The sequence below is a fragment of the Mauremys mutica genome, chromosome 9 (genome assembly GCF_020497125.1).
Source record: "Mauremys mutica isolate MM-2020 ecotype Southern chromosome 9, ASM2049712v1, whole genome shotgun sequence".
Taxonomy (NCBI): domain Eukaryota; kingdom Metazoa; phylum Chordata; order Testudines; family Geoemydidae; genus Mauremys; species Mauremys mutica.
Genome location: NC_059080.1, coordinates 417,249 through 439,187, shown reverse-complemented (window position 1 = coordinate 439,187; position 21,939 = coordinate 417,249). Strand labels below are relative to the sequence as shown.

General features: G+C 48.0%; 1 protein-coding gene across 2 annotated transcripts; it reads left to right on the top strand.

Annotated features, from left to right (window-relative positions):
* Positions 1 to 595: 595 nt before the first annotated feature.
* On the top strand, positions 596 to 20,158 carry LOC123377476 (mitochondrial ornithine transporter 1-like). Of its 2 annotated transcripts, XM_045030445.1 has the most exons (6): positions 616 to 1,763; positions 4,373 to 4,631; positions 4,973 to 5,113; positions 6,333 to 6,505; positions 18,165 to 18,323; positions 19,238 to 20,151. In XM_045030445.1, exons 1-6 carry the CDS (start codon positions 1,694 to 1,696, stop codon positions 19,363 to 19,365), a joined length of 930 nt encoding a protein of 309 aa, XP_044886380.1. In that variant the 5' UTR covers positions 616 to 1,693; the 3' UTR covers positions 19,366 to 20,151. The 2 variants fall into 2 exon arrangements, with proteins under 2 accessions (XP_044886381.1, XP_044886380.1); XM_045030446.1 differs by lacking the exon at positions 18,165 to 18,323 and having other exon boundaries at positions 596 to 1,763; positions 19,238 to 20,158.
* Positions 20,159 to 21,939: the final 1,781 nt, after the last annotated feature.

Here is a 21,939-nt window from a genome sequence, read left to right as displayed (position 1 = left end):
CCACTGCACCCCGTACACACTCCCACTACCCACCCTCTGCCCCACTGCACCCTGTACACACTACCACTACCCACCCTCTGCCCCACATCCCATACACACTCCCGCTACCCACCCTCTGCCCCACTACACCCCATACACACTCCCACTACCCACCCTCTGCCCCACTGCACCCTGTACACACTCCCACTACCCACCCTCTGCCCCAACACCACCCCCACACTCAGACACTACCCCCTCTGCCCCGCTACACCCCGTACACACTCCCACTATCCCCTCTGCCCCGCTACACCCCGTACACACTCCCACTACCCACCCTCTGCCCCACTACACCCCATACACACTCCCACTACCCACCCTCTGCCCCACATCCCATACACACTCCCGCTACCCACCCTCTGCCCCACTACACCCCATACACACTCCCACTACCCACCCTCTGCCCCACTACACCCCATACACACTCCCACTACCCCCCTCTGCCCCGATATCACCCCCACACTCAGACACTACCTCCCTCTGCCCCGCTACACCCCGTACACACTCCCACTACCCACCCTCTGCCCCACTACACCCCATACACACTCCCACTACCCACCCTCTGCCCCACATCCCATACACACTCCCGCTACCCACCCTCTGCCCCACTGCACCCCGTACACACTCCCGCTGCCCACCCTCTGCCCCACTGCACCCCGTACACACTCCCACTACCCACCCTCTGCCCCGATATCACCCCCCACACTCAGACACACTACCCACCCTCTGCCCCGTTACACACCGTACACACTCCCACTACCCCCCTCTGCCCCACTACACCCCATACACACACTCACAACCCCTCTATGCCCCGCTCCAATGCTGCACACTCTCCCTCTGTCCTGCTGCCCCTTTACACAGGTTCCCACTACCCTCCTCTGCCCTGATACCCCCACACATACCATCCGCCCTGGTACCCTGTTACATTCACCCATTGCCCCAGCACCCCAAGCTGCACTGGGGAAGTGCAGCACCCCTCAGCAATCCCGAGTTGTGCCCAGGGCCCCTGGCTACTTCTCTGCCCACAACCACTTCCTGACCCACTCCTTGCAGCTCAGACCCAGGTCAGTGGGGCAGACCTGCTCCCCCATCCAGGCCTCTTCCCACCAGCCCTGTGCCCCCCTCCAACCTCCCTAGTTGCCTCAGTCCATATGCCCTTCATAGTCTCTGTGTCCCACAGCCTCCCCAATGCTCTCCCACCACCCAATAGCTCCCCCCACCTCTGTGCCCCCTCCAGCTGCCCTACATGCCCTCCAGCCTCTGTGTCCACAGCCCCCTCATATCCCCACAGTCCCTGTGTCTCCCACAATCTCCCCAATAGCCTCCATACCCCACAGCCCTTGTACTCTCCCAGCACCCACAATAGCCTCCTTCACAGCCCCACAAACTTCCCAATCCCTATACCCCTAACTCGAATCCCTCTTTAAAGACTACACCCGGTCCTCAACCCCAAATACCCAGATATCGCTGAGTTGCTGTTTGATTCCCAAGGGGACAAGGAAGACTCGAGCAATATGGTTCTGCAGCAGGGTGACCTCTTAAGCCTGTTGCTTCTGCTCTCTGCTGCCCGCCCTGCTCCCTGCATCACTGAGCTGGGAGTGGGTTGATATGCAGCCTGGTTCCTGCTCTAGGGTCCAGCGTGGTCCAGTTTGCTGAGATGTCTGCAGACGCAGCCAAGTCCCACCCACTGGTACAGGCACTGGTTCACCTCACTGCAGGGGCAGCAGGTGAGTCTGGGAGCTGGGGCCCGTCCTCTGCAAGGGGCGGAGGGCATTGGCTGGTAGAATCATTTGGGAGCATATCTGGGTTCCTCAGAAGGACAAGATACCCGGCTGGGGAGAAGGGGAACCCCGAGCCAAATGCATGGTCAAGGCCCCAACAGGAAGTGGGGGGAGGCCTGGAAGGCAGCAGGAGTTGGACCTGAATCCCTGAAATAAGGCAGGACCTGGTTCAGGAGCAAGTTAAAACTTATCGGAGGGAGGAATTCGAGCTCAGAGGACACCTGCAATCCTGGGCGCCTCAGCTGTGGGAAGAGGAGACTTACAACCCCCAGCACCTGGCACTGAGGTACCCGGGGGCTTTGCCCTGGGTGGGGGTGAAGAACTGGCACTGAGGTACCTGGGGGCTTTGCCCTAGGTGGGGGTGAAGAACTGGTACTGAAGTACCTGGGGGCTTTGCCCTAGGTGGGGGTGAAGAACTGGTACTGAGGTACCCGGGGGCTTTGCCCTGGGGGGGTGAAGAACTGGCACTGAGGTACCCGGGGGCTTTGCCCTGGGGGGGTGAAGAACTGGCACTGAGGTACCCGGGGGCTTTGCCCTGGGGGGGTGAAGAACTGGCACTGAGGTACCCAGGGGCTTTGCCCTGGGGGGGTGAAGAACTGGCACTGAGGTACCCGGAGGCTTTGCCCTGGGGGGGTGAAGAACTGGCACTGAGGTACCCGGGGGCTTTGCCCTGGGGGTGTGTGTGAAGAACTGGCACTGAGGTACCCAGGGGCTTCGCCCTGGGGGGGTGAAGAACTGGCACTGAGGTACCCGGGGGCTTTGCCCGGGGGGGGTGAAGAACTGGCACTGAGGTACCCGGGGGCTTTGCCCTGGGGGGGGGGTGAAGAACTGGCACTGAGGTACCCAGGGGCTTTGCCCTGGGGGTGTGAAGACCTGGCACTGAGGTACCCGGGGGCTTTGCCCGGGGGGGGGTGAAGAACTGGCACTGAGGTACCCGGGGGCTTTGCCCTGGGGGGGGTGAAGAACTGGCACTGAGGTACCCAGGGGCTTTGCCCTGGGGGGGGTGAAGAACTGGCACTGAGGTACCCGGGGGCTTTGCCCTGGGAGGTGAAGAACTGGCACTGAGGTACCCGGGGGCTTTGCCCGGGGGGGGTGAAGAACTGGCACTGAGGTACCCGGGGGCTTTGCCCGGGGGGGGTGAAGAACTGGCACTGAGGTACCCGGGGGCTTTGCCCTGGGGGGGTGAAGAACTGGCACTGAGGTACCCGGGGGCTTTGCCCTGGGGGGGTGAAGAACTGGCACTGAGGTACCCGGGGGCTTTGCCCTGGGGGGTGAAGAACTGGCACTGAGGTACCCGGGGGCTTTGCCCTGGGGGGGTGAAGAACTGGCACTGAGGTACCCGGGGGCTTTGCCCTGGGGGTGTGAAGACCTGGCACTGAGGTACCCTGGGGCCTGAAGACCTGGCACTGAGGTACCCGGGGGCTTTGCCCTGGGGGGGGGTGAAGAACTGGCACTGAGGTACCCGTGGGCTTTGCCCTGGGGGTGTGAAGACCTGGCACTGAGGTACCCGGGGGCTTTGCCCCACGCAGGGGTTAAGGGGGCACTGAGGTACCCAGGGGATTTTCCCTGTGGGCTGGGGGTGAGGTGCTGGCACTGAGGTGCTCTGAGGCTCTACCCCTGGGGCAGGGGCAAATGTTGTACTTAAAGTGCTGCACAGGATCTTTTCAGGGGCAATAATGCAAAGTGCCACATTTACTGGTAATACATGTATCAACCAACACTGTAGCATAGGCATATGCTCTATATTACACTCATGCACACACACACACACACACTCTCTCTCTCTCTCTGTCTTGTTGTTACCAAGTAGTTGCTCCCTTTAACTTCACAGGCCAGGTGAGTTAGATGGGGGAGGGGAGGAGCTGGGCTTCTGTCGATCCAGATTGATGCTCCGATGTTGACAAGACGAAACCTGGGATCCTCTGCAAGACACCTCACATTTTATAGCAGCTTCCCTCTCATGCAAATCTATACCAGATGCAAAATCAGTGTCTGTGTCAGTTGGTCAGCTGTGGCGCTTCCTTCTTGGTGTTGTCTTAATGCTGCCACATTTATTTTCAAAGAGGGTGTTTTCAAAAGAAGGTGCTCGCTTCTTTAATGAGCCCACTTGACAAGTTTTATTGTTCTTGGGTCTGGCTTCTATCCCCTCTCCAACTATTGCAGCTGTCTGGAGGTGCTGCCTTCCACTGCCTTGCTCATTCACCCCTTATTCATTCAACAGGGCAATCGTTACAAGGTGGGGAGATCTTATTCTACTCCTAGCGAAAAGACATTTTTCTTCTACCTTAACTATCCTTAGGGGCGATAACATTATACCGAAGCTCAATACAAAGTTCCTATATAAAGATTTGATACAAAGTTCCTATATCAAAGGACTTGATACAAAATTGTATGAAAGTAGAGGTTACATATGGAAAGACTTAATACAAGGTTATATGAAGAGGCACAATACAAAGTCAGATGAAAATGATACACCGTTATGCGAAGATGCTTAATGCTGAGGTTTATCTACAGGCTAAGGGGGCACTGAGGTGACTGTGGGTTTGTCTCTGCAGGCGGGGTGGCATGTGTGGTGAGCGGGCAGCCCTTTGACACAATCAAGGTGAAGATGCAGACCTTCCCCACCATGTACCGGGGTTTCTTTGACTGCTCAGTCCGGACGTACCAGCAGGAAGGGCTGCCCGGGCTGTACCAGGGCACCACCCCCGCCCTGCTTGCTAGCGTGGCAGAGAATGCAGTGCTCTTCGCTTGCTATGGCTTCTGCCAGCAGCTGGTGAGGCAGCTGTTTGGACTGAGCAGTGTGCTGGAGCTGAGGTATGGCCTGGCCCTGTGGGTGTGCGGCATGGGGACGCCAGAGGGGGTGGGGCTGTGTGGCGAGGCTGCTGTAAGCCCCCCGGGGGGGCGCCAGTTGGGCAGCATTTGGGGGGACGCCATTTGGGGAAGCCGAGTCACCCACGTTTTCCATCTGTGATAGGCCAGGAGAAGGCTGTGGGGATGTCCCTGAGCAAGGGGATAGTCAGGGTTGGGGAGGCAGGTCACGCTCCTCCTCTAGGGTAGTGGTGATGAGGGCCTCTGCTCTGCCCTCTGCAGAGCCTGGGCCTGTGTGGGGTGAGCTTCGGCTCTAACAGCTGTGTTCTCGGGCCCTGTGGTGCCAGTGACCTGCAGAGTGCGCTTGCCGGCTCGTTCTCCTCTGTCTTTTCCTCTATGGTGCTGTGCCCTGCGGAGCTAGTGAAATGCCGCATGCAGGCCTTACATGAGATGAAGGTCACCAGGCGAACAGCACTAGCCCATCACAGGTACGTCACAGCCGTGGGAAGCAGACCAGGCTTTGGTGAATTACACGCGTCACACACAGCCCTGGTGGAAGGTTTGTGAGTGAGGCAGCAGGTCTGAATTTCCTCTTTCCCAGCAAGATGAGGGTGTCACACTGCCCAGCTGACTAGAGCTGGCTTGGTGCTAAACCCAGACAATGTAAACACATTCCTTAGGAGGTGCTTACTGGGCGGGACCCTGCAGCTTCCTTCTGTCCCTCCTGGCCAGACTGCCTGCCTGTGGGTCTGCATGACACAGCATACCCGAAACCTTCCTCTATCACAGAGATAGGCAACGTGTGCCGAAGGCGGCAGGTGAGCTGATTTTCAATGGCACTCACCCTGGCCACTGGTCCGGCGGGCTCTGCATTTTAATTTAATTTTAAATGAAGCTTCTTAAACATTTAAAAAACCTTCTTTACTTTACATACAACAATAGTTTAGTTATATATTATAGACTTATAGAAAGAGACCTTCTAAAAACATTAACATGTATTTCTGGCACACAAAACCTTGAATTAGAGTGAATAAATGAAGACTTGGCACACCACTTCTGAAGGTCAAGTATCAGGGGGTAGCGTCTGACGAAGTGGGTATTCACCCACGAAAGCTTATTCTCCAATACATCTGTTAGTCTATAAGGTGCCACAGGACTCTTTGCTGCTTTTTACACTTCTGAAGGGTTGCCGACCCCTGCTCTATCACAACCAAACATCCTCCTCTCCTTCCTGGCCACTGTATTGTGGCTGAGCTGTCGGCCAACATCTCTCCCATGGCACAGTGCAGATCATAGCTGCTGCAGTTGCCAGGCTACCCAGCTTCCCCATTTTTGTGCCTATGTTTCAAATTAATCCCATGTTTCCAAAGGACAATTTGTGGAGAACATTTGCAGATGAGGGAGCAAGGGAGGTCAGTGGATGATATGCCAGAGCCCACTCTGATACATTAGTTTAAACCAAGTCCCCCTGCTCCTTTCTTCCTTCCACCTCAAATTCTGCCTCTAGCAGGACATGCTGGAATGTGCCCAGTTTGGCCTGGAAAACGAATCTGGGATTCACTCTCCGTGAGAATTTGGGGTAATATGGCATGGTTCTAGGTTGACTGATCATCTTGGGTTGGTAAAGGTAATGCTGAGTGTGGTTATGTTTTCATTCTGGCCGTGATGGTCCTTGTTTGGGTACATTGCCTGTGTTCTCTCTTGCAGCTCTACCTGGGCTACTGTGAAAAATATCTTTCAATCTGAGGGCCTGCTGGGATTTTTCCAGGGCCTGACCAGTACTTGGCTACGGGAGGTGCCTGGCTACTTCTTCTTCTTTGGTGGCTATGAAGTCAGTAGAAGCTTTTTCACCCAGGCTGGCCAATGCAAGGAGGATCTGGGTGAGTAGAGTTGGATGTGGGCAAGATAAAGGGAGTTTCAGCCTTATGGCCTTTGCAGAGGAGTGGTGAGGAATTGTATCGTTTTGAGCAAGGACAGAACTAGGATCTGATTGTTTTCGCAATGAAATAGTGACCAATATCGATACAGCTCTGACCACTCCAGGGGTAGTGTTGTGCTACAGAGCTATGCGCTTCAGACAGGTGACAGAAGCAGAAACACTTTATGCAGACTGGACAAGGGGGAGTCCCTGGTACTAGTAGATGGACACCAAATCAATTTGAAGGAGAGGATGTGGAACTTCAGAAGCAATCCATACATGTCACAATCCCAGGTTCCAACCCTCCTGGAAGATTTTAACTCCCCAGGTTTTTATTTATAACATTGCCCCTCGGCCCAAGCAGGTTCTTAACCAAGTATTTTCATTAGGAGGAGAAATTGATTATACAAGTCAGGGATTTCTTTGGTGCAAATCTGTTTATTTACAAAGATTGCCTAGAAAGTCATGTTTCCCTGAACACCATAGCATCAAACAATAAGTGGCACTTTCTTTGCCCAGAAATCCAATCCTGTTTCTCCAGAGAGTTCTGTGCTCAAAAGAAGCTCTTTCTCTGCTCCCTCTCAGGGTCATGCTAACAGTGTTTCTCTGGTTTTCTCCTGACAACACACACAGTTCCACCAATCAATGGCACAATCTTTGTATTTTCAATCAGTCCAAGGGAAACCCCTCTTATTTTCCCTGAACTAGTTCTTGTTCAGGCCTTCCTACATGGTCCAGCACCTTGGCTGGTGGCTTTCAAGTACATAAAAGGTTTTTACAAGGAGGAGGGAGAATTGTTCTTCTTAACCTCTGAGGATAGGACAAGAAGCAATAGGCTTAAATTGCAGCAAAGGAGGTTTAGGTTGGAAATTAGGAAAAACTTCTTAACTGTCAGGGTAGTTAAGCACTGGAATAAATTGTCTAGGGAGGTTGTGGAATCTCCATCATTGGAGATTTTTAAGAGCAGGTTAGACAAACACCTGTCAGGGATGGTCTACTCTAGATAATACTTAGTCCTGCCATGAGTGAAGGGGACTAGACTAGATGACCTCTCAAGGTCCCATCCAGTCCTATGATTCTATGATTCTTTTGTTCCAGCTATCTTACTTCACAAAGGAGCTTAAATGCTTCTCCAGTTTAGCCTGAATGAAAAGTAGCTAGCATGTTAATCAGGTTCAGCAATGTCTATGATTGCCCACAGATCAAACATGCCAGCCGGCAGCCCCCGTAGCCCTCCAGCATACCACCTCATCTCAGGCCTGGTCTGCACTAGGAAATTAGCTTGGTATAATTATGTTGCTCAGAGGTGTGAAAAATCCACACCCCTGAATGACGCAGTTAAACCGACCAGACCCCCGGTGTAGACAGTGCTAGGTCGATGGGAGAATTCTCATGGGGAGATGAATTAGCTGTCCCAATGGGAGAAGCCCTCCCATTGGTGTAGGTAGAGTCTTCACTGAAGCACTACAGCAGCGATTTAAGTATAGATGAGCCTTCAGCATCACCTATCATCCCAATGGAAGCCAAAATGAAAGGTCTGGCATGACCCATACCAGACAGAAGGAAAAGAAACAATTTAACACATGTACAAATGATACAATCTTAACTCTTTACATATTGTCTTTCCATCAGGAGGTTTTCACAGCAGTGACTTGAATCAGTGCTACTCCCATATAAAGCTCTTTGGAGCTTTTCTCACCCTGCCCAATTTCCTCTCAGACACTGAGGAGGGGCTGCTTCCAGCTAGCTTCTGACAAGCATCTGTGTTTCTGTGGAGTCTGCTGGCTGGGACAGACTCTGCTAATTTTGTTCTAATGGGGAATTCTTCTCTATCACAACTCTTCCAGCCTCAGGTTCCACAGCTACATTCTCACTTTCTGGGGCAGCCAAGTGGATGTTCTGTCTCCCTGATGCCTTCTGTCATGGCAACTATGGATAACTTTGGGTTTAGTCCTGGGTCCCACTCCCAGTACCGTATAGGGTTCCTCCCAAGGTATATCTAGCTTAGACCACCCACCCTTTCTTCTCAGAGGATTGTGGAACCAGACCAGGTCCTCTCTTTTAAAAGTTTCCCCATATGACCTTACATCCCAGGGTTTTTTTATTTTGTCATAAGCTATCCTCCAATGTTATGTATAGCATAATCTGGGGTGAATCCCTCTGTCTCCCTTGTTGAAGGGGAATAATGTAATCATCATTGGGCCAGGGAAGGAGAGTGAGAATGACTCTAGCCTGCTGGTTTGGGCACTCACCTGAGAGCTGGCAGATGTGGGATCATGTCCTTACTCCAGTGACTAGTTATCCACAGTGGAACAACTTCAGCAGGAGAGAGCCACATCAGAACCCTCCCTGGCTAGGACACACTACTCCAATATGGGAGACCTAAATTCAGGTCCCTGCTCCACCTCAGGCTGAGGGGGCACTTGAACCCAGGTCTTCCACAGCCTAGGTAAGTGCCCTAGCTCAGTGGTTCTCAACCAGGGGCACATGTACCTGTGGTGATATGCAGAGTTCTGCTGAGGTTACATCAACTCACCTAGATATTTGCCTACTTGTACAATGGGCGACATAAAAAGCATTAGTGAAGTCAGTACAACCTAAAATTTCATACGGGGAATGACTTGTTTGTACTGCTGTATGCTAGACACTGAAATGTAAGTACAAGATTTATATCCCAATTGATGTATTTTATAGTTATATGGTAGCAATGAGAAAATAGCATGAGAAAGGGGGAGGGATAGCTCAGTGGTTTGAGCTTTGGTCTGCTTAAACCCAGGGTTATGAGTTCAATCCTTAAGGGGGCCACTTAGGGATCTGGGGCAAAAATCAGTACTTGGTCCTACTAGTGAAGGCAGGGTGCTGGACTCAGTGACCTTCCAAGGTCATCTTCCAGTTCTAGGAGATAGGTATATCTCCAATTTTTTTTTCCAGTAATACTGTGCTGTGATACTTTTGTATTTTTATGTCTGATTTTGTAAGCAGGTAGTTTTTAAGTGAGGTGAAACTTGGGGTATGCAAGACAGATCTGACTCCTGAAAGGGGCACAGCAGTCCGGGAAGGTTGAGAGCCACTGCTCTAAACAACTGGTTAAAATATATAATGGAGGCAGCAATAGTGGCTGCTGATGATGATGATTGTGAATCTAGCCCTTTTAAAATGCCCAGAAACAAAATGTTTAGATTTTCCAGACCTGCCAAGAACCAAAACTCAATTATTCACCCAGCAGTACTGGGAACCCCAAATCTGGTGAAGGATTATTTTACTAGAACTTCTGCTACTGTTACAGCCCCTTGGGTTCCTTATTGGATAAACTTCAGGGCACTTTGTAAAGTAGTCTGTGAAAGCCAACACATGGTGATTGCCAGCCTCTGCCCCAGGCCAGGCCCAGCACATCAACACCAATGTGTTCCATTGGGGCCTATGAGATACGGCTGCATTGGGGCTCTCCCTATCTTAGGGAGACCCTTCTTTGTAATGCAGGCATCACATATCCTGCACCAGTATCCTGCATCCTGCCTGCATTTTGCCCAAGAGAAATTCTCTTTTAGTTTAGCCAAAGTTTTTGTAACCTCAAAATGTCCAGCAACTTTAAAATCATGACATACCCTCAGAACCTCCTTTGCCAATGCATCTGGTACCCGAACCAACCACCACTGGTTTCTCCTGTCTCCTAGACAATATTTCATCTTTGAACTCCCAGCATTCCTAGTATCATCATAAAGCCTTTATTGTGATAGTCATTCCACGGTGGCTGCGTTTGCCAATTGATTTTCCAATCAAACATTATTCTGATATCAGGAGTCTCTCTTCAAAAGGCTTTAACTGGTCTGGAGTCTATTCCAGCCCACTGCCACTATCCTAGTGGATGGACCAGGAACATTAGGACTTCTTCAGATGATGGGAGAGAGGAAACAGCCTTGTCTTTCTAAGCACACTCAGACCTTTGAGCCACTAATTCCTTGCTGTCATGCTTAGGCAGTGTTTGCAGTTATCCACCCAACAGGGCTGTCTGGACAAGCATCAGCATTGTCATGCTTGTGCCCAGGCATAGGTGTGACTGTGAAATCAATAACATTGCAGCTTTTCCAACCACCTGGCCAGTTGTCCCTCAGGGCTCCTGAGTCTAAATAGCTATTGCAGGTTTGCACTGACCACAGATTTTCTCCCATCTGGATAGTGATGGAAATGTTCTATACAGTTAATCATTGCCAGGTGTTCCTTTCAGCTGGTGCAATAATTTCTTTCTGGAGAACTTACACTTTTGCTGTAATAAGCCACCACCCTCTCAAGTCCTTTCTGTGCTTGTGCCAATACCGCTCCTAATCCATAAGCACTGGCATCTGTGTCAAACATGAAAGGGGCTTTGAAACATGGATAGGCTAAGACAGGAGCATACACAAGAGCTCTTCTCAGTTCAGAAAATGCTACCTCATACTCTGCTGATGAAATAGTTTCACTTTCTCTCCCTGCTTATGCAATGGTTTTACAATATTGGCAAACCCACAAATAAGTCTTAATGTGGGCTGTCAATTAATCGCAGTTAACTCATGCGATTAACTAAAAAAATAATAATCACAATTAAAAAAATTAATCGCACTTATAACAATAGAATACCAATTGAAATTTATTAAAATTGTTTTGTTTTTCTACATTTTCAATATTGATTTCAATTACAACACAGAATACAAAGTGCACAGTGCTCACTTTATATTATTATTTTTATTCCAAATACATGCACTATAAAAATGATAAACAAAAGAAATAGTATTTTTCAGTTTTACCTCATACAAGTACTGAAGTGCAATCTCTTTATTGTGAAAGTATAACTTACAAATGCAGATTTTTTTTTCTGGTTACATAACTGCACTCAAAAATAAAACTGTGTAAAACTTTAGCACCAACAAGTCCACTCAATCCTACTTCTTATTCTGCCAATCGCTAAGACAGACAAGTTTGTTTACATTGATGGGAGATACTGCTGCCTGCTTCTTATTTACAATGTCACCTGAAAGTGAGGACAGGCGTTTGCATGGCACTTTTGTAGCAGGCATTGCAAGGTATTTACATGCCAGATATGCTAAACATTCGTATGCCCCTTCATGCTTCGGCCACCATTCCAGAGGACATGCTTCAATGCTGATGATGCTCGTTAAAAAAATAATGCGTCAATTAAATTTGTGACTGTACTCCTTGGGGGGAGAATTGTATGTCTCCTGCTCTGTTTTACCCACATTCTGCATATATTTCATGTTATAGCAGTCTTGGATGATGGCCCATACATGTTCGTTTTAAGAACACTTTCACAGCAGATTTGACAAAATGCAAAGAAGGTACCAATGTGAGATTTCTAAAAATAGCTACAGCACTCAACACACGGTTTAAGAATATGAAGTGCCGTCCAAAATCTGAGAGAGACAAGGTGTGGAACATGCCTTTAGAAGTCTTAAAAGAGCAACACTCTGATGTGGAAACTACAGAACCCAAACCACCAAAAAAGAAAATCAATGTTCTGCTGGTGGCATCTGATTCAGATGATGAAAATAAACATGCATCAGTCTGCACTGCTTTGGATCGTTATCAAGCAGAACCCATCATCAGCATGGAAGCATGTCTTCTGGAATGGTGATTGAAGCATGAAGGGACATATGAATCTTTAACGCATCTGGCACATAAATATCTTGCAACGCCAGCTACAACAGTGCCATGTGAATGCTTGTTCTCACTTTCAGGTGACATTGTAAACAAGAAGCGGGCAGCATTATCTCCTACAAATTGTAACCAACCTTGTTTGTCTGAGTGATTGGCTGACCAAGGAGTAGGACTAAGTGGACTTGTAGGCGCTAAAGTTTTACATTGTTTTATTTTTAAATGCAGGGTTTTTTTACATAATTCTACATTTGTAAGTTCAACTTTCATGATGAAGAGATTGTACTACAGGTCTTGTATGAGGTGAATTGAAAAATAATTTTTTTTTGTTTTTTACAGTGCAAATATTTGTAATCTAAAATAAATATAAAGTGAGCACTGTACACTTTGTATTCTGTGTTGTAATTGAAATTAATATATTTGAAAATGTAGTTAACATCCAAAAATATTTAAAATAAATGGTATTCTACTGTTTAACAGTGTGGTATTCTACTGTTTAACAATTAATTTTTTTAATTGGTTGACAGCCCTACTCTTAATGGGAGCAAAGTCCTTCAAAAAGTCCTTCAAAACTCTGCACATCTGTTAGTGTCTGGGCAACTGACCAGTTCTTCATAGCCTCAATTTTCTTTTTGTCAGTGGAAATTCCCCCCTCACTGACTGCGTGTGCCTGGTAGGTTACTTTTTTGGAACAACTCACATTTCTTTGGGTTCAGTTTCAGACTGGCAGCTTTAAGCTTATCACAGACCAATTGTAAATGTACTGGTTTCTATTCAAAGGTCTTTCCATGTGCCGGGATATCATTTAGGTATAACACACATTTTGAGAGAGGCATGCCATGCAGTACCCTCTCCATAAGTGTCTCAAACATGGCTGATGCATTACACAAGCTGAAAGCCATCACTTTAAATTGCCACAAGTCCTGTTCTGTTCTGAAAGCAGTCTTTTCCCTGTCCTTTGGATTCACTTGCCAATACTCACTTTTAAAATCCAGTACGGAAAAACAGACTGAATTTGCTGCAGCATACTATCACCTATTTGTGGCAATGAGTAAGAATCCTTCAAAGTTACTTAATTTAGTTTTCTATATTCCACATAGAATGTGATGTTGCCATCTTTTTTCTTAACCAGAACCATGAGTGAAGCCCAAGGACTGGTTGAAGGCTCCATTATGTCTTTGTGATACATTTCCTTAATGATCTGCAAAGCCTCTTCCCTCTTAGCAACTGATAAATAGTCAGGTGGCTGATAATGGGTCAGTTTTCCCCAGTATCAATCTTGTGCTGGACCAGTGCACTACAATCTCTACCTTTGATGGAACTGGAGAATAACCTCTGATTTCTAACCAAAAAGTGTCTTAGATCATTCTACTGCTTCTCATTTAAATATGAGGTACTGCATTGGAACAAGTCCAGTTGAAATTCAGGGAACTTACCTTTATCTCCTTCCCCTTGTTGTTTTCTTCTACAGTCACATTTACTAGATCTGCTGGTTCCCATTTTGCAATGATGGTTCCCTTTTTTTACTGTTTGTCAGAAGCATTTAGCAAATGAACAGGAATCCATTCCTGCTTCAGATCCACAATAACTTTAGCAGCTAAAATTTCCCCCAAGATCATAGGTCTTAATGCAGGTCTCAACTAATCCCCATCTTTCCTTGCTGGAAAGCTACCACAGCATGTAGTTGTTGTTATGGTTTCTGACTCCCTGGAGGCAGAACAGTTTGTTCACTGCAAACTAATTGTTTATAAACAATTTTTAAAATCTGGGCCACCTCTTTGAAGGGACTTTCCAAACTGAATTTGTAGGACTCCTTTCCTAGCATTGATTCCAGCTGTTGGACATAATAAAATCCAAAACAGCAACTCACTCATTCACTAGCTCAGCTACCCAACATCTTGCTCAAATTGCAGAGGTTCAATTTTCAAACCGAGTTTTCCCCGTTTTTGGATAAGTGCATGTTCCCATCACTGTCTCCATTTGAGATCAGTTTTTGGTTCCCTATTCCCTAACATTACCAGCTTGTCTAGTCTAATAACTGTTATGTGTGAGCCAGTGTCCGCTATTCTTGTGCATTTCACAGATCCTATTACACTATCAATAGCCAAACTCCCATTGTGGTTGTTCAACTGGCCAGATCTAATAAAAAACTGTGGGAGTAGTTCTTGTTCCTCCAAGGTTTGCACTTTCAGCACTTTGATGCATCTGAAGAAGTGAGTTTTTTTGCCCACAAAAGCTTATGCCCAAATAAATCTGTTAGTCTTTAAGGTGCCACCGGACTCCTTGTTGTTTTTGTGGATACAGACTAACACAGCTACCCCCTGATACTTGACTTTCAGCTTGGTGTCCCCCCATTTCCCAAACTGGATAAGGGACTTTCATTAGACTCTCAGGATGCTCTGTCCTGGGCTGCCTTAGATGTATAATAATCCTTCCTTTAGCAGCCAATTTTTTTACAGTACCAGCATTTAACTGAATGGCTTCCCTTGTTTTTTGCATCTTTGCCAATTTCCTTTCTTTTATAAACCACATTAAGCATTTTTTTCAGTTGTTCAATAATGTCATGAACCACATTAGAATCCCCTTTTCCATCACGCATATTAGACACAAAGCTGCACTTACAGGGTTCCTGGTGATCAGCTTCCATCCTTCTCACCAGCTTCTGCTTCCTCTTCTGGTGGGCTGCTGCAAGGAAAGAGTCAAGTTCAGAGGCAAATTCCACAACCTCTCAGAGTGACCTTGGCCTTCTTTCACTGATCTTGATCTGCAAATCCACGTCCATCTGAGCATCTATAACTTGGTGCATTGCTAATGTATTCTTGAAGTCCTCCTGGCATCTAGATATGCCAGGAACACTAATCTCCTTACATGTGGTCTCTTTCCCCCACACTCCCTCTAGCTCTTAGCTGTGCCTGGCTAGCTCAGGTTGATGACTAGCTCCAAACCTGATGTCAAGGGCTTGCACCCACAGGCGGCAAGTTATATGGGCCTGTGGTGGCCATGCTCCACCAATATTCAGAGCACGGGGGCCCAGCTCCACCAATGTTCAGGGTCAGGTCTCCCCTCCTGCACCCTGAACTCCTCATCCCAGGCCCCACCCCAGAGCCTGCACCCCCACATCCCAACCCTCTGCCCTAGCCCTGAGCCCCTCCCACACCCCAAACCCCTCAGGCCCAGCCAGAGCCCTCATCCCCCCACGCCCCATCCCTGAGCCCCCCCTCACCAAACCCCTCATCCCCAGCCCCACCTCAGAGCCCACACCCTCAGCCAGAGCCCTTATCTCCCACACACCCACACACCACATTGTGCAATATCGGGAAACTGTTAAATGCTTACTGTTTCCAGTCCACTTTTACATTATTTAAAAATATATATATTGGCATACAATGTGGTGGGGGGGGCGGGACTTGGACCCATTCTGGGCACCACCAAAAATTATACAAACCTGGCGTCCATGCTTGCACCAGATATAGATAACTCCATTTATTTTCTGGGAGTGAATCCTCCAGCACCATCAGAGATGGGCCATTCAAGTTGGCTGCTAGAAATCACCCTCTCTATTGATCTCACTAGCCATTCATTGGGGCTGTGAAATTGAACTGAGCTACATAAGCCTCCCAGGGAGTTTTCCCCTCACAAATAGTGGGATTTTGTACCACTTGAGTTGGAACAATCCAACCTCTCCTGTCTGGGGCTGTGTGGGCTACAAACAGGATCGAGAACTGTTGTAAATATCCTGTCTTTCTCAAGTTCTCTGGCTGGCCTGATTCCTCGACATGGCTTTTCCTGTGGCCTGTGACCTTTTGATTCCCTTCTGAAGCTAATTTTTTAGCTCCTAAAGTCCTCAGTGCTGCTTATCTGTGTTAGCAAGTTCTAAGTTGGCCAAAGCTTTTTTGACCTTCCCTGGTTCCCGGAATACCCTCTCCTCCTTCTCCTCTTGCTGGTCACATCCTGGATCCACCTTGCCAGTCCAGACTGAGAGTTTCTGTAGTTGGGCTGCCAAATTGCCAAGACACTTTGTAGCTGCTGCCCTGATGAACATTTTATCTCCAGCAGCAGGTCATCTCTCAGTCATTGCTAGGCAACCTCCAGATGTCACTTAATTCCTTTCACTAAATCTCCAGCTTCTGTTTTAAATTCTTTTGAGACATCTTCAGCTCTTGTCGTAAATCTTGTTTTAATTCCTTTTGGCCATCTCTGATTTCTGCAAGCACTTCCATTATTTCTTCCATCTTGGTTCCACAGGAATATGAACTCATAATTTCTCTCCTTGGAAATTCTATCCCAGTGCTGACACCAGTGTTGCCTATTTGACCAAGTGGTTAGCCAATATTTGTGGCCTTGCTGAGTTGTTTCCATTTGAACAAGAAATTGTTTATATGAGTCAGGTACTTCTTCTGTTCAGTCCTCTTTATTTACAGAGAATGTCCACAATGTGGACATGAGCAACACATCTCAAAGAACAGTTACGAAAGGTAGATAACCATTTTTTCTGCTACCCTAAATTGCACTGTATCAAATGGATACAGGAGTTCTCTTTGCTTCCTGTCCTTTGCTGAAGGGTTGCTGTGGGCTGTTAAATATCTATGGTCTTCCACCTCAGAGTAGAGCCCTGCAGCAGGACCTGGATCCCATGGGTCCCGCAGGACCCGCTGCCATAATAGCGGGAGTGGGTGGGAGTAGGAGTGGGTATTGCGAGGTGGGACAGGAGCAGGATTAAAAATTGTCCCACACAGGGCTCTAGCTCAGAGGTTGCTGTGTTTCAGTGCTGGATGTATGGATGACATATATTCCCATGATGAGGCTGGGCTGCAGATGATGGAAAGAAGAAAACTGAGAGGCACAAGGTGAACTTGAGGAGTTGTGGAAAGATGTAACTGCTGATTTCCTTGCTTTTTATGGTTTGCACTGATGAGATATGCGCCTCAAAGCATATTTAATAAATAGGTAGCATGGCTGATAGCTAGTCACATGGAGAGTGATCTGTATTGTTATGTATCACCCCCTTTATACCTCCCCTGTGCTTTGACATGGACTCCCCTGCCAGACCTGGTAATTGTTGCTCCGTCCTGGTAGTTGCTGAAAGCAGCTATAAGAAGCCCCATGGGGAGCCCAGGAAGAATGAAGCTCTATGAGAGGGGACATGGGAGGAGCACAGCTTTGCAATGGGGCCAGGAAGGGAAGCGGTGCCGTGAGGGACACAGGGCTGAACTTGTGCACGGGTCATCAGAGAAGAGCTTCACCCACACTGCTCTCTTCCCCCTCCTTCTGCCATTCCCAGGCCAAGCCACACACAACCCTGCTTCTCCGCACAGACACTCACTTCCCTTGGGCTTTCCAGTGAGCTGCTGCATGGTAACTACGGGGGGTGAGCAAGGATATGGGGCTCACCAGGGGGTGACTGAGGAGGTAGGGGGGCAGGGTTCTAGGGGTGTCCTGGGATGGAAGCATTGTCCAGTGGTTCAAGAGGAAGGCTGGTTCAGCAATTAAGATGCTACCCTAGGACTTGGGAGATCTGAGTTCAAATCCCTGCTCTGCTGCAGAGTTCCTGTGAGACCCTGAGCAAGTCATTTCGTTTCTCAGGCCTCAATCACCATTGTACAGTGGGGACAATACCTCAGAAGTGTGTGGGGATAATACACTAGTGATTGTGAGGTGCTCCGACACGACAGTGAGGGAGGCCAGACAAGCACCTCAGAGAAATGAGACCTGGGAAGCCCAGTACCTCTTTGGTGAGGCATCAGCACTTATTAGGCTCCCTAGCACTGCTTCCTCCACTCCCTGTCCCCAAGACAAAAGCTAAACTCCAGACAGGTCTTTCAGCCACTAATCATGTAATTAATTTGCCTGGCCTGGTCTCGTTCCCCTGAGTCCCAGTGCTGCTGGTTGCTTGCATTTCTCTGCAGGGTCTGGGAGTTCCCCAATGACTTTCCCCTTCTCCACACTGAGGTCTCTCTCCCTGTGTTGAATTTTAGGTTCTCTTCCCCTAACAGTGAGCGGTGGGATGGGGGGAGCCTGTTTCTGGCTGGCTGTCTATCCCATTGACTCAGTGAAGTCTCGGATCCAGGTGCTTTCCATGGCAGGGCGGCAAGATGGCTTCCTGCTCTCCTTTCTTCACATCTTGAGGACAGAAGGTAGCTGACACACAGACAGCTTCATTCACTGAATCCATCTCTAAAGTTAGACATTTTAAAATCAGCAGGTCCAAATTATTTGCATCCAAGAGTTTTGAAAGAGCTGGCTAAAGAGTTTTCTGGACCAGTAACATTAATTTTCAAGACTCAATAAGCTCAATCTATTTATCTTAACAAAGAAGTTAAGGGGTGATTTGATTACAGTCTAATAAATACCTAAATGGGGAACAAATATTTGATAATGTGCTCTTCAGTCTAGCAGAGAAAGGTCTAACACTTGGAAGCTGAAGTTAGACAAATTCATACTGGAAATAAGGTGTAAATTTTGTCAGTTAAACATTGGAACAGCTTACCAAGGTGGTCGATTCTTCATCACTGACCATTTTAAATCAAGATTGGATGTTTCTGTAAAGGATCGTCTCTAAGAATTATTTTTGGGAATTGTCACACAGAAGGTCAGACTAGATGATCACAATGATCCCTTCTGGCCTTGGAATCTCTGGTTCTCCTAGGGTTCTCGAAAAGGGGATGTACAGGTCTGTCGCATCTTACGCACATTTAACATGCGCAATTTCAGCTTTACGCGGTTGGCAAAAACAAAAAAAGAGAAAAATAACAATTTTAATACTATACCTGTAGTGCAGGCGATTCTGCCCCATTCAACTCAATGTAATTTTGACTATACACGGTTTTCGCTTTACGCTCTAACCACGGAACGGAACCCCCGCGTAAGATGAGACTCGCCTGTAGACATTTCCCAGGTTCGGTCTCCCCTGCCTGGGAGGGTTTCCCTTGATATCTTGCTCTGGTTGAGAATCTCACCAAGCTGAGGCCATTGTGGGCTCCATAGGGGACGTTCTGTTTGTCTGTCACAGGCATGGTGAGCTCACCTGATTGTGGTGTTTGTGTTGTAGGTTTCATGGCTCTTTACTGTGGACTGGTGCCCACAGTGATACGTGCTCTCCCCTCCAATGGTGCCCTCTTCCTAGCCTATGAAATGACGAGGAAAAAGCTAACCGGCCTGCTTGATAGGACACCCTGAGGTCAGAGGTCAAGGCCTGATTTGGAAGGTGGCATTATAAAGCAACATGAACTAAGTTTGGGACTTTTCTCTGCCTGCTGTGGCCAAATCTTTCTGGATGGTTCGCAGTGCCTTTGGACTTTTGACACCTCCCAGCCTGGGAAGGACAGATGTCAGCAGGCACTCAGCAGGCTGGCATTTAAGGAGTAATATTATGTTCACAGGCATTTCAAAGGGATGGGGACAGGGTTCAACCCCTGGACAATGCAAAACTGAATCATATAGATTTACTTCTCTAGTGGGTTCCCTGTGTGCCTCCTTTCTAACAGTCTACTCTTTAATCTGCATTTCTGATCAAACCCAGGTGACCTGTGTTTGCTGAAATGGAGCAGAGAAGTAAGCATGCTCCAGTAGGCAATGGTGTCTAATATGATATGTTTGTCTTTATGTACATAGATATAATGAAAATAAAATGTTCCTAGATTTTTGTAGCAATAAATTAAAATCTCTAATCTGGAGAGGGTTTTTCTGTTTTGATGGGGGAGAGTGGTGGGATTCTGGGACTAGAGAATCAGGAGGAGGAAGAATCTGAGCAAACTCAGTCTGGGACTTGTAGAACATTGTATAACATTTGCTCTTTTCTCCTGTGACCTCAGTGATGACAGTGGAATGTTCAAAGAAGCTCCAGAGAGTATACTCCCATGCTGGATTTCATGAGAACCTGTATGAAATGCTTTACTGAAGTCCAGATATGTTCCCTTAGTACACTGATGTATGCATGTCCATCAGTAGACAGCACCTGCCTCCTAGCAGCCACCCCTATTCACTGGATCTTACATATCAGTGCAGATGCTTAAGGCAGAATGTCTTTTCCTTTGGTTTGGTGAAAGCCTTTGGTTATTTCTGTAACTTTTGGATTGTCTGGACCCCTCAGTTCAGGGCAACTGCACCAGTATTTCCCCTCTGTGGTCCACCAAGGGATCCACTCTAGGCTCCCAGATCATCATCTATCACCTCTCTTGGGTGGAGACTCATGTCTCTCTCCCTCCAGACTGGAGTTTTTCCAGGCTGCAGAGTTCCTTGCCTACACTGTGATATTCCCAGCAAGCGAGACTTCCTAAATTGCATCTGTGCTTTGCTTCCTCTCCTGAGGCTGCGAACAGAGTAATTACCAGCAATCACCAGTCACCACAAAGATCTTTCTAAGCAAGCACATTTATTCTTAAGGTGAAAGCATTACAGAGAAAACAATAAAAAACCCTCACACATTCTAAATGCTCAACGGCAGTCCTCCGTCTCCAGCTGCAAGTTCTGGTGGGCATCAGTCTTTCAAAACGCACAGGGCTGCAAGTTAATGACTATCTCAAATTCTGAACCAGAACAACCAGCTGGGCAGTTCATCTGTTTCTTTATACAGCTTGGGCCTTTGATCTCTAATCTTCGGGAACAGGTAACCAGCAGACAAAGACCCGCCTCTCAGGGCATAGCTTCAAAAGGCAGGGTTTGTGCATAACCAGAAGTGGGGAATTTGCATTAAGCAACCCTCCCCCCGCCTTCCAGGTACTCCACAGGAAACCCACTTAACGCTTATTGTCTATTCTTGTCCAAAAGTCCATTCTTGTCTGGCACATTTTCAGTGGTAGTCCTTTGAACTTGCAGGCCTCAGATCATATCTCCCCCCTAGAGAGGTGCAATGGGGTGTGTACTCCACACAATCCCTGAATGGATTAATGTGGGCCTGACTGATGATGGAGCACAGCTGGGGAGGGGCTGGGTGGTGCTTAAAAAGCTAGGAAATTTGCAGCAGAAAGGAGCTGCAGTGGGAGAGTCTTCAGTCACTCAGTGGGGTATAGAAGAGGTAGGAAGTGGTCCTGGGGGGCAGCAAGGACTCTGAGGGACCCTTGGCTGCCAGCCAGCGGGTCCTGGGCTGCAACCCAGAGCAGAGGGTGGGCCTGGGTTCCCCTACCAACCAATGAGAAAGGTGGGGTGAAACCCCATGAGGTAAGGGGTATAAAGAGCCCAGAGGCAGACAGAAGACCTGCTGTAAGGTCATTAGATGCTCCTTTACCCTGGGAGGGGTGGACTAAAGCATGACCTGTCCAGAGGGACAAGTTGTGGGGAGAGAGACCACTGCAGTGATAGAGCAGCCATATGGGAAGACAGTTGCTATGCCATGTCTGGCCATGAGGCAGCGCTCCTGCAGTGAGTGAATCCTTTACAAGAGGTTACATACAATCCTGGCCCACAATAATACATAAACTTTGCATTTAATACAATGAACCCCAAAGATACTTACACTGAATTCAGTGAGGTCTCCCAAGCACATGCTGGACACTGCCGTCTCTATCACAGCACATTCCATCCAGGCTGGATTTCACGAGACCCTGTCTGAGGTGCTTTGCTAAAGTCCATCTGGTGCCTTTGTACACTGACATCTATGTATCTAGTAATAGCCGGCACCTTCCTCCCCCAGCCTCCTTAATCATTGGAACAGCTGTGTCTCTCTGGAGGCTCGACGCATGCTCTTGGGACCTTCTGGAATGTCTCTTCCCTTGGTTTGCTAGAAACCTTTGGTTCTTTCTGTAGCGTTTGGAT

What these genes read in the sequence shown, in the direction of transcription:
- LOC123377476 (XM_045030445.1), top strand. Translation starts at nt 1,694, where the DNA reads ATGTCTGCAGACGCAGCCAAGTCCCACCCACTGGTACAGGCACTGGTT. An exon ending in ACAGCACTAGCCCATCACAG is followed by an intron (nt 5,114 to 6,332) that starts GTACGTCACAGC and finishes TCTCTCTTGCAG; the next exon opens with CTCTACCTGGGCTACTGTGA. An exon ending in CCAATGCAAGGAGGATCTGG is followed by an intron (nt 6,506 to 18,164) that starts GTGAGTAGAGTT and finishes GTTGAATTTTAG; the next exon opens with GTTCTCTTCCCCTAACAGTG.